This window comes from Tinamus guttatus, unplaced genomic scaffold, assembly GCF_059628265.1.
Source record: "Tinamus guttatus ecotype Peru unplaced genomic scaffold, ASM5962826v1 Tinamus_guttatus_pri_ptg000208l, whole genome shotgun sequence".
Lineage (NCBI taxonomy): Eukaryota > Metazoa > Chordata > Aves > Tinamiformes > Tinamidae > Tinamus > Tinamus guttatus.
This window is the reverse complement of record NW_028288742.1, coordinates 5,917,381-5,929,450: the sequence shown is the minus strand read 5'-3', so window position 1 is coordinate 5,929,450 and position 12,070 is coordinate 5,917,381. Positions and strand designations below refer to the sequence as shown.

The window sequence follows — 12,070 nt, the reverse complement described above, 5'->3', positions numbered from 1 at the left end:
CATTATTTAAAGTCAAAAAACAATTTGCTAAAGTAGTAATTATTGATAGAGGAACTGCTGCATTAAAACTCTCCTGAGAAAAATACTGTACCCAGTACTTGCCAGGTCAATAAGTACACTGCAATAAAGTTCTACTCCCAGCACAACATTTCATCTCCTCCGTCACAGGTCCCCAAAGAACATGTAAGTGTGCCTTTAGAGACACTTGCTTTCAATATCAGTTTCATGCAAGGAAAAATTTTACACTGTTTCACAGGAAGATGAACACTGTTCAGCTACAGGAAGATAGTAGATGCCCTGGAGTAGAGATCCAGAAAGACAAGAATATGCAATTACATGCGATGAAATGGTCACCACCCAAAGCAGCACCAAAAGGTTACTCAATAATTCATTAAAATTCTAGAAAGCCCAAGTCATTCATGAAACCCCTTGAGTGTCACTGGTGCTTGAAACCATATGTAATCCTCCCAGGCAGGAGCCACAGCCTGAGGAGACTAGGCACCTATTCCTACGTCTCCATTGGAGGACAAGTTGACAGTGAGTTTCCTTCCTCAGGTGGGCACTTTGTAGTTGAGCTTGGGCCGGAACCAGTCAGCACCACAGTCGCGGTGACCCTGAAGCATCACAACAGCGCCCACGACAGGGAGAACCTTCAGTTCGCTGAAGACATCAGCAACAAAGAGCGAGTGGAAGAGCTTACGCACGCAGAAGGGGGTTGGCAGGCTCTCCTCAGCGCTGCCCACGCAGACGCCCTCCAAGTTGAGCTCATAAAGCTCTTTGGGGCTCATGGCATTGCCACCAAGCAGGATGAGAACACGTGGAACCAGGGTCAAACAGAACATCGCTTCCAAGTGCTGGAGCAACCCCTCCAGCTCCATCAGCACCTGCTGGCATCTCTTGCTTGCCATGTCCACGGAGGGCGGCTTCTTAATCACATCTCCATCCTGTGGGGTGGGAAGAAAAGTAGAGAGAAAAATAAGGAGAAGGTCTTAATACGTTCTTCTCAAAAGAGGGCACATCCTTTTCATACTACTCCAAGAAGGTCAGGCAAGTTAGTTTAATATGGGTAGGCCCATGTAAAACCAGGAACTCTGAGGAGAACACAAAAGGACACTCTGATTCAAGCTGCTGAGCTTGAATCTGCACCAGGCTACTTTAAAAAACAAACAAACAAGAACAAAAACCCAACAGGCTTAGAAACCCCATCTTTCAAATGAGGGAAGCCACTCTGGAGCCACATCAAGAGGAACACAACACCCAGAGGGCTCGTGTGAGCAACAGACGTAGAACAGCGAGTAGCAGAAACTACTTCAAGCAGAAAGCAGGATGCAAGGGTCAAACAGCAACGTTTGGTATCTTCAGCTACCAGCCCTACTTCAGAACAGCGAACGGAGCCCTCTCAGTTCAGACCCGCAGCGAAGCTGTAGGGGCCAAGCTGCGGAGCTGGAGCAGCCACCCCGGCCATGGGCCGCCGCTGCCCACCCGGCCCGGCCCCGCCGCCCGCCTGCGCCGCCCGCCGGCAGAAGTAGGCGAGCTGCTCGTAGGGCAGCGGCAGCTGGTGCCGCTGCTGCAGGACGTGCTTGAGCAGCTCGCAGGCCAAGCGGCAGCAGCTCTTTCCCCGGGCTGGGCGGGGAGAGGACGGAGCGCAGGATTCCCTGCCCGCGCAGGACTTTGCATCTGCCTCTGCTGAACTTCACTGAACTGCATTTGCAACCACCCGCGTAAGCAATAGGTGGCACTAATAAGTGGTATGGAGTGGGTGGTCACTGAGCGCGTAGCCAAAGAGGAAGTCGGCAGAGGAGACAGCGGGCTGCTTTGCTCGGAGCTGCACGAGTGGAGAAGGAGCAGACATGTGGCAGGAGGTCCTTCCTAACGCCTGGTGAGAGCCCCACGGCACCGGGAGCCGGGGACAGGGCACGGGGCACCTCTAGGGCTGGGGTGGGACAGAGCCCTGCAGGGTAACCCAGGCTGAGACAGGCCACCGAGAAGTGCTGGGAATATCCGACTGGTTTTTCACAGTCGTAACTGTGGAAGAGATTACCCTAGACCGGGTAGAGAGCTGGTTCTCTGACATGCTTGTTTTGTCGGCAGTTCCAGGCTGGGGTGATGGCCGTGGTGCCAGGTTTCGTGCCTCTGCTTAGCTAAGCTCTAGGATGCAAGTGCAGGGAGGTGTTAGTACCTCTTGCATAAGCTGCCCAGCCTCTAAAGAAGCGGAGGCCGACACTGTTTGCTCTTGGGAGCCCTGTTCTCCCCTGGCTGGGAGCGCTTTAAAGAAACATCTCCTCACATTCCACACCAGAGCTGTTCCACAGCGAGTTACCAAACGGCCTCGGCTCCTGCCCGGGGCTCCAGATGCAGAGCAAGCTCTGCCTGGGGCAGAGTGGGAAAATGACACTAGATGAGAAAAAACAACCGGCAGACTCAGGTTTTCATCATGGAGGTTTATGTCCTTTGGGAGGTGAGGTTTTTTTCTTTTTTTTTTTCTTTTTTTTTTTTGTCTTTTTGTTTTGTCTCAAGATATCTTAATTATGACACCAAATAGCTCCTAGCATTAGCTGCTTTCCACGGCATGAGATACCAAGACATTTCCTCATTGCTCCTAATGAGTCTAGATTTCTGAATGTTATGGAAACAATCTAACCTAGCTAAAATGTGGCGAAGAAATGCTGCCTTTTATGCAGGATTGGTGCTGCCAGGACCTCTCATTCTGTCTCATCCAAAAGTAGAAGCAAACTTTCAGATGCACCCAGGTGGCTAAACTGCCTGTGATCCCATGGCTGTGCGGTACATGGTGCTGGCAGACAACAGTGTTTGCAGTGTCCCCAGGGATCGGTACCACTCAACATTGCCAGGCTGAAAGGATCGTCTTTTTTCTTTTTTGGTTGTAGGGAGAGCATCTTGTCCTGGATCAGGTGAGTGAAGCAGCTGCTCTGTGCTGAGGCCTCCACTTTTCTTCAGACCCCTCAATGAGGCACAGCATAGTCCTTTCCCTACGCTGCATGACGACAACAACAACGTCTTCATTTATAGACCTCTCACGGCCTCCTGCAACAGGCTCATCCTCGGGGGAATCTGGAGAGCTTGACGCACAGCTCAGAGGGAGGGGAAGGTGCATTTGGCACTGATTGATCGAGCATGTAAAAAGCTTTGAAATGTCCTTCATGTTAAAATCAGCTTCTTTCCCTGAAGAAAGTCTGAAACTTGACTGTCTGAAAAAGAAACGGGAGTACCAAAAACACAATCTGACACCTGTAGGCCTCAATGGTGAAGATCCAGGGTTACCCTAGAAGATGTTTGAATCTGTAGGGGAGCTCTGTATAACGTGCTCTTTGAGAGGGGTAGGCCCCACACCCCTCTCTCCAGAGGTTGAGGACCCTTCTCTCTGCCCTTTCTGCTTAGCCCATTCTGGCTTTGCAGTTTCTTGTCTTGGAGCATTCCAACTGCTACCATCCCAGTCTTTGCCAATATCCTGTTCAGTCCTGTTCCCCCCAAACACCCTGCAGAGAAGGAGACTGCTAGTTCACAAGGGGAGGACTAAGGAAGCCTTTTGATTAGCAAGTAATGATCAATATGGACTGGAGCTCCTCTAATTAGCGCTGTTAGAGGTAACCTTGAGGCTTTGGGGATGTTACTGTGAGAGTTTGTGGAACTGTTCTTTTGAGGGGGGCGGATGCCCCAAATCTTCAAAAGTAACAACAATCCCCAGCCCTTGTTGATTCCTTGGGGTTTCTGGCCACTCCTTACTGCTCAGGTCCAAACAGGGTGAATACAGGTCTCCACATAGTCCCAATACCCCAACACTTTCATAGTTGAATTTTACAATTTTACACCTCCACAGGTCTTTTGAATATTCTCAGAAGAATGGAGTCCTGGTCCCTGCAGCTGCCCTGGGGGTTGGAGGGATGCTGGTTTGTTGGCTGATGTCTAGACGCAAGATCAAGACTCTTGAAATGGGTGATGGATGGTGGGGCGCAGGCGAAAAAAAACTAAAAGAAGATGAAAGAATACGGCCCTTCCAGATTGAAACATCTGACAAAGAAATCCAGGTACCCATGGCCGGGATGTGGAGAGGGGCAGAAAGCTACAAGTTGGAACCAATCCACCTCCATCTCACTTCTTGAAGGTCTTGATGTCTTGGGGCTATCACCACCGTACTCGTACTGTAATATAGTTACCTACCACCATAAGACGATGCATCTCCAACCATCATTTATGAAGCAGCTGTGGGTTCAGATCCTACATATTGTCCTGGAGATCTTGTTTCCAAGATCACAGATCGTATGTGCAACCTCGAGCTGCTCCTGACAGAAGGCCACACTTTAACCAGCAGACTTTTATAGAGGGTCTGAGGATGGTGAAGCAGGGTGGGAAGGTTTAGGGAGAGCAGTGGGGGCACACGGAGGACTTTAGTAGAGGGAAGGCCTGGAAGGGTAGAGATATACAGCCTTACTGAGTCTCAGCATCTCTGTCTCCAGCCAACTAGCATTAGGCAGCTCAGCCAGCTGGGACTGAGCTGCAGAAATACCCACTCTTTGACAACCACTTCTTACTCTCTTCCCATCCAGCAGTGCCAGAGAGCTCCCTTGCAACAACAAGCCTAGTTAGCAAGTCATCAGAAGGGCAAGAGTAGGACCCCAGTACTCCCATCTGCCCTGTATAAACTGGTAACCTATAGAAAAGTATAGTGATGACATAAATGACTGAGGATCCTGTGCAGAGCGTGCAACTTCTTTAGCAAGGTTCTCAGTGTATCAGGTAATGGAGCAAAAGGCGGCAGAGGTGCAAGGCTCTGCCCACCAGCACTCGTGTCCCTGTGCTCGGAGCATGCAGGCACCTGGCCAGCCGCGCAGAGCAGCGTGTGCTCCTCTCTGCAGGACCTGCACCGCCGCCTGGACCAGGCCCGCTACACGCCGCCGCTCGAAGGGGCTGCCTTCCACTATGGCTTCAACTCGGACTACCTGCAGAAGGTGGTCGCCTACTGGAGGAACCAGTTTGACTGGCGCAAGCAAGTGGAGATCCTGAACAAATACCCTCATTTCCAAACCACCATCGAAGGTGAGGGCGTCTCTGCAGTTCACGTGGGTCCTGGAGATGAGGCACTTAGAGACGTAGTTTAGCAGGCAAGATGTGATGGGTTTATAGTAGGACTTGATGATCTTGAAGGTCTTTTCCATCCATAACAATTCTATGAGTCTCTGATACGCTTCCCCGTAGCACCTCAGCGGCCTGAGATCCCTGCTCGCTCTGCCCCTACAAATGGCACGTTTAGGACAAGGGGTTCAGGCTGAACACCAACCTGGACAGATGGCCCTGTGCTCTGGAAGCCTTGGCTCTGAAATGCACTGAGGAAAGCCAGGGTGATTTCAGATAACAGAATATGTAAGATAATACTATGCATAATAGAGCTGAATGATATGAATGAAATATCATTAGCGTAGGTTGTATTATTGATAACTTTGTATAGAGTAAGACCATTTGAAAATGGCAATAACACTCAGTATGCTTCAAAACACAGTACCTTTGGCACTGAACCCGTCCTTGTGATATTTTCTTCTGCCACCACCTTGAAACCTCCCTTGAAAATTGCCATATTTACCCAAACTCTTAGACCAGGTTCCTTCCCCCTCTCCCATACTAGCTTAGCCAGGTAAGTTTAGTCAGCCTTTAGATAAGTGATTTTCAGGTAAAACTTGTATATTCAACTTTCTTTTTCATATTTTGCCTTTAATCAGCCATACGATTTTATCATGTGTGGGGTTTTGCATGTGTCGTACCTGGGTTATGCTATGTATTTAAGAGCAGCTCTACCTATTTCTATAAAACCACTTCCTCAGGAGAGGCATCCGTGATCTCTTGTGACCCATATGTCTGGGACTCAGATACATATCCCTGCTCATATATGAAAGAGCACACATGGGTACAGTAGGAAGCACGGTATCCCCTTTCAGATAGGCAGCTGTTTCTCAGTGGTTGGTGGCATAATTTCTGCTATAAAAAACAGTTAGAATTTTTCCACCTTCCTTCTTCAGGGACCAGAAAAGAAACTGAGATGAAATCAGAGCTTTCATTTATCTGTTTTGAATTCCTGTCAGGGATCGATATCCATTTTATCCACGTGAAGCCTCCCCACGTCCCTCCCGGCCAGACTGTTTATCCCCTGTTGATGGTGCACGGCTGGCCCGGCTCCTTCTATGAGTTCTACAAGATCATCCCTCTGCTCACGGAGCCGGCCCAGCACGGCCTAGGTGAGGACGACGTCGTGTTTGAGGTCATCTGCCCGTCCATCCCGGGCTATGGCTTCTCAGAGGCACCTCACCAGAAAGGTAAGTGATGAAAAGGCTCTCCTGGAATCACAAGGGTTTTCAAATAACACCCCTGCCACCAGTGGACCCTTGAGCACAGCCGTTTGAGAAGGCAGGAGGGCAGATTCTGGGTTTTCTCAGGTTCTGTGAACTCAACTCTTCACTAATACATAGAAGACGGGTGTCTTCTCTGTAGCTGTGAGATGGGAAACGGCTGGCTCCTCTCAACACTGGAGATGGAGAAGCTTATATTATCAGGATGTGCCCTTGGTGTGGGACTAAGACTCCCAGCTCATCTTGCACAAATTGCTAAACTCTCTGAAAATGGAAGACTTGTGCCCCTCACACAGATGGGTTCAACCTACTCCGTCATCCTCCCAGCCAGTCTCTACAGCAGTTATCCTTTCCCCAGGGCACTTTCCTACAGCTAAAAAAGCCACAAAAGGTAAAAGCTTCAGCACACAGTCTCTAGCTCCCTGCACTGACACATGCAAGGTCATGGTGTCCTTCGCTCTGGGGTTTGCTCTGGACATTTGGTCAGCAGGAGTAGCTAAAAGCCAGGTCTACCTTCTGCTTTCTCCACTCCCCACTGAATTTAAACAGTCTCTTGTTCCCTGTAGTCAGGGAGGCAGGGAGGACAGCCGGGTGCTCCGTGCCCTCGGCATTATTCCGCAGCACGCTGACGTGCCCCTGTCAAGACCACAATGTGTGGTCGGCAAACACACGTTAGGACAGAAGGTTTCCTGGACAGTTTTTCTCTTTACCTGCAGGCTTTGACACCATAGCAGCTGCTCGGATATTTCATAAGCTGATGAAAAGGCTGGGCTTCAAGGAGTACTACCTACAGGGAGGAGACTGGGGATCTCAAATTACTACAAACATGGCCCAGATGCTGCCACAGTGAGTAGCAACTGCAGTCGGCCCAGAGGAGCTGCCTTCAGCTCTTATCCTGCCTTATGTCTGCAGAGCCCCGTCCTCCATCTCATCCCTTCCCCTTTGTGTCCTCCAGGGACATTCCCAACCCTGTGCATTCAATTGTGCTCAGATTCTTTATACTGATATTGGCTCACATTCCAGGCTCCCTACATTTCACTGTTATTTGGCTTCTGCACTAGCTGGAAAGCAATATCTCTTGCATTTTGACTTGAAAAGTGGAGGAGGCCGATCCTTATTCAAAGTCAGGAAGGAGAGAGACTAAGAAATTTAAAACTTGCTGGGAGATAGGAAGGGAGGGAGCTCACTTTCTCAGCACCTGAACAGTAGCATCACAGCACTTCCCTGTCTGAAACGTTGAGCTGAAAGTGGCTGACCCAAAAAGAAACATAATACCTGCCCTGGAAGATCACATCATAGCTCACTGCTTAGCATTTAATGAAATGTGTGCACCACAACCATGCTTAAGTCAGAAAACAAATCAAGGGGGAAAGCTCCTAATGTTGTTAGACTGCAAGCAGAGCTCTGGACTGTAGTGGTGCTTTGCAGCACTCCCATGTGTGATCTAGTATTTCTAGTATTTGTATTTTCATATGAATGGCATGGCTGGATGGAGGTGGCACCAACTGTACTATTTCTAGCTCCTTCTTTTTTTTAATAAAAACACAAACATATTTAATGTATTTGGTTCAGTGAAATACTTCTAAAAAAATACCAGTCAGATAATATTCTAGAGAATCTGAAAACAAAATTTTCTTTTTTTAAAACTTTCTATTAACTTGATTTTAGATCTGTGAAAGGGCTTCATCTGAATGTCCTCTTCATCACCCTAAGTGGTTTGGCGAAGATTATCTCTGTGATGATTGGGGCTTATGTACCATGGCTTGTGGGCTTCACCAGAGAAGATGCTCGACGTATGTACCCTTTTCTCGAGAAGAACGTCTATTACCTTCTGCGAGAATCTGGATACTTCCACCTTCAAGCCACCAAACCAGACACAGCAGGTAATGAACCCATCATAGATATTCTGCAGATATTACTTTTCGGACTCTCAAAATGGTGTATCACTTTTCTCAGCCAAAAGAACAGCTCATCAAAAAGCCACCTAATCGAAGCATGTACCTTGAAAGCGAAACTTCTAAAAGAAAAAACGCGTGAAAACAAGAAAAAAGCTCATAAACAAATACCATGTGAAATTGCAGAAAGACAGATTCAGCCTTAGTACTTAGTACTTAATAGCAAAAGTTAACTATTAAGAGAAAGCTTTGTCAGGCTTCCAGGATATGGTTTAATCTAAAGCTAACTGGAGAGAGTTGCAAAATCTAGTTGATTAGAAGTGACCGGTTCATTAGAACGGCCAATAAAAAAGTGATGCCAACAAAGTGCATAGCAATATAAACAGAGGAGGAAAAAAAAAAAAAAAAAACCACCACAGACACACGCACACACAAGGGCCTCAGAAGATCTGAAAACATTTATTGCTGGTGGGTCATGCACTAGATAACGTGTTTTAGCTTGACCTACAGCCAGGCAGAGCCTTCACATAACTTAGAACCTATAATAAATCACTCTGGGCTTGCCAGTGCAGGGAAAGGGTTAGCCACGTTCACTATTAACCAAAACTTTTTTGTGCATGGTCTTCCATGAGGCCACTCAGTGCTAAAGTGGCATGAAAATACACCTGAGATAATGTGCTGTACCAAAAACTACAGCACACAGGGTACTGCACTTTTCCCAAGACAAGACTCTATCACTATCGAGCCAATTACTATCTGGTTTTTAGTTAAGAACACATGGGTGATACCCTACATACATGCTAGGTTTATGTCTGCTCTCATGCTCCTCAACAGCATGCAGAGGTATCTTCCGCACAGCCCTTTTCACCTTCAAAAACAGAAGGTGATGAAACAGCACTCAAGGGCCTGGTTATCCATCCTAACCAGAACGGTGCTCTCAAAGAGTTTATTTGAAATCATTTTAGTGTTTAACACTTATACGTGGTGCTTCTTCCGTGCATCACCAGGAACCTGACAGGACTTGCTTAACTCCTAAGCTCTTTGGGACAGAAACTACCCAAGTTGGGAGTGCTGTCAGTTACAGCCTCAGCTCATTTGGGGCAAATTTGTGAAGAAATGTAGTTACAGCAGAACTAATAAAACAAACTCTTTGCTTAGTAATCAATGAAAAACTTTGAAGGACTCTTACAAGTCCCGTTTTGCTTTAACTGAAGTACTGCAAGGCCTTGCAAGTACAAGAATTGTCCTGTTTGTCTCTGGAATTAGGTTGCGGATTGAATGACTCCCCTGTGGGGCTTGCTGCATACATTCTGGAGAAATTCTCTACCTGGACTAATAGATCTTTTGTTCAAAAGGATAATGGAGGCTTGGAAAGGTAAGAAAACAGATGCTCTTTCATGAGAAGACTCTTTAAAAGAAAAGGTGATGGTAACTAATGAGGAGATGGAAAAACAGATTTGTCAGCTTAAGTTGGCTCTTAAAGACAAAAATATTACACATGACAAGGAGCAGTTCTAAATTATAATAGACTGTCTGCAAGTACTGCTTCTGCACCAAGCAGTTTTGATCCAGCCACACAGATGCCAATTGTCTTGCTGCTCGAAATAAGTGGAAAACAAGAGAACCTCTGTGCATGAAGCCACTGTTGGGTACTGAGAAGTAGCTTTCAACAACACTTGTTTCTTTTTCCTCTCAACAGCAAATACTCTCTAGATGACCTCTTGACCAACGTGATGATTTATTGGGTGACATCATCCATCGTATCCTCAGTGCGTTTCTACAAGGAGAACTTTGTCAAGAATAGAGATATTCTTGAGAGGTAACTATGTGGCAGGTTCAGGATAGATTTGCAAGAGAAACTGAGTTTGGACATTTGCCTGTTTAAGCATTTAAATCACTTGCAACAAAGTTAATCCTCATTAAAAAAATCAGGTTCTTATCTTGGTAAGTCTAGTCAAAAGTCACTTTTCTTTTGAAGCTGTAATGCACATAAGCTGGCTTGTAGCCAATGCAATACAGAGAACATACTTTAAAAGATACATACACATTTTTGTTCAAAATAGAGGTACCAAGCAAGATGACTTTAAAAGCTTGAAACATTACAACTGAAGGGGTACAAGGTCAGCTCTATTTTACATATATTTAGATACAACAGATTCTGAAGCTCAAAGAGAGGCCCAAACACAAGTGAAGTGCCTCAGCTGTGCACAGGCCACAAAACGAGTTGCTGCAGTGAAACTTCCCCCACTCACTGTGGCCATTACAGACACCAGTAGAATTTCATCGGCTTCCCCCAGGAACTGCCTTTTAAAAAATGCAGTTAATGAATGTTTTTCAGGTACGGTGTACACGTCCCCACTGGGATTGCAGCCTTTCCTGAGGAGCTCGCACATACACCACGCACCTGGGCAAAGAAGAGCATAAAGAACATTGTTAGTTACACTTACATGCCACGTGGGGGGCATTTTGCTGCCTTTGAAGAACCAAGGCTTCTGGCTCAAGACATCAGGCAGTTTGTCAGGAAGGTGGAGCAACTGTGACCACGCGGTCCAGCCGTGCAGAGAACCAGAGCGGGCTGCTCTGCCACCACCCGAAGCGCTGCTTGGAAGGATTAAATAAAGCCACTGTAGTCACGTACAGAAGCCAGCATTTTATTCTGATGGTAGTGATTATAACTACTAAACTTGATGATTAAAGGTCTTCATAAGAAAAAAAGCCTCTTGTCTTCTCTCATTCCTAGCACCCTATTCAAGTTCAGCACCCTGTTCAAGTATAACAGAATATGTAAACAGTTTAATGCAATAACATTGCACACTTTTTAAGAGAGGGAGGAGAGCGGGTCTAGCCCCTTGTTCCTTAGAACCCAGGCTTCTGTTCAAAAGTTTCTTTGAATGTTTGAGCACCAGCATTCTTCAAGATGCATTTTGGGGGAAGTAGAGGGCTTTGCTTTCCTGAGCACAACAAACACTGCCCCTTGGAAATGCCCAAGCTGCATTTCCTTTGGGGGACCTGTGATGACACTCTCATGAGGGCAGCCACACACAAGGCAGCCTCTTAGCAATTGCTCTGCTATCTTTAGCAGTCACTACATCTTTGTCAAGAGCTGACAGTGGATAATACGGCAGGGAGGGCACTCCTGGTGGTCTCCGAGCTCCAAAATATCAGCTTATCTACCTTCTTTCCAGGCCTATCATCTTATTCTAGTCCAAAAGGTCAGAAAGTTAAAAGAAATAACAAAAAGTGCAGAGGGTTGTTTCTTTCTTTACCCTCCTTTCAACAGATTTTCTACTATCCCAGGGTGCATTTAGTGCTGGTAAGAAACTACAAGCAACCTCACTACTAGTAGCCTGCAGTTTCAAACAGGAAAGACATCCAGAGCTATTAAACTCATTGCATTGCAGGTATGCAGCAGCTGTTTTGAGGCTACTGCAGTGGATATTAGTTCAACGCTGTGCTCTAAGGTTTCTCTCTTTGTCCCATTCTGCACAAGACAGCAGACGTGGCACAGAAGAAAGGGCTCAAGTTCCACTTGCAGGTAACACAGGGCATTCTGATTTGGAACAAGAATTTCACAGTTAAAGGTAGTGTTGAACTTGATCACATCCACCTCGTCTCTGTCCTGTTTCAGCAAGGTTTACAGTCCAAGACTCTAACATTTGTAAGCACCAAATGTGCTTTCTTGCCTCCACGGGACAGCTTAACCTCTTTTTTACAAGCCTACGTATGAAATCTCCCCGTTGCTGAGAAGGCCTGCTCTTTGGATGATAAACTAGCCAATGCTGAATAATGGGAAGTCTCATTTTATCAAGTGAGTGGCCA

General features: G+C 46.8%; 2 protein-coding genes across 2 annotated transcripts; one reads left to right on the top strand and one right to left on the bottom strand.

Annotated features, from left to right (window-relative positions):
- Nucleotides 1-404: 404 nt before the first annotated feature.
- LOC148594757 (MAD2L1-binding protein-like) lies at nt 405-1,707 on the bottom strand. Its single transcript, XM_088524280.1, is given in 3 exon segments — nt 405-944; nt 1,505-1,623; nt 1,671-1,707. Coding segments are annotated over 3 exon segments (687 nt in total). The 3' UTR covers nt 405-413.
- A 126-nt stretch (nt 1,708-1,833) lies between these two features.
- LOC148594756 (epoxide hydrolase 1-like) lies at nt 1,834-10,893 on the top strand. The gene is made up of 10 exons (XM_088524212.1): nt 1,834-1,879; nt 2,889-2,912; nt 3,839-4,046; nt 4,875-5,055; nt 6,093-6,323; nt 7,073-7,202; nt 8,025-8,239; nt 9,518-9,626; nt 9,951-10,070; nt 10,590-10,893. Exons 1-10 carry the CDS (start codon nt 1,851-1,853, stop codon nt 10,789-10,791), a joined length of 1,449 nt encoding a protein of 482 aa, XP_088380338.1. The 5' UTR covers nt 1,834-1,850; the 3' UTR covers nt 10,792-10,893.
- The last annotated feature ends 1,177 nt before the right edge of the window (nt 10,894-12,070 follow it).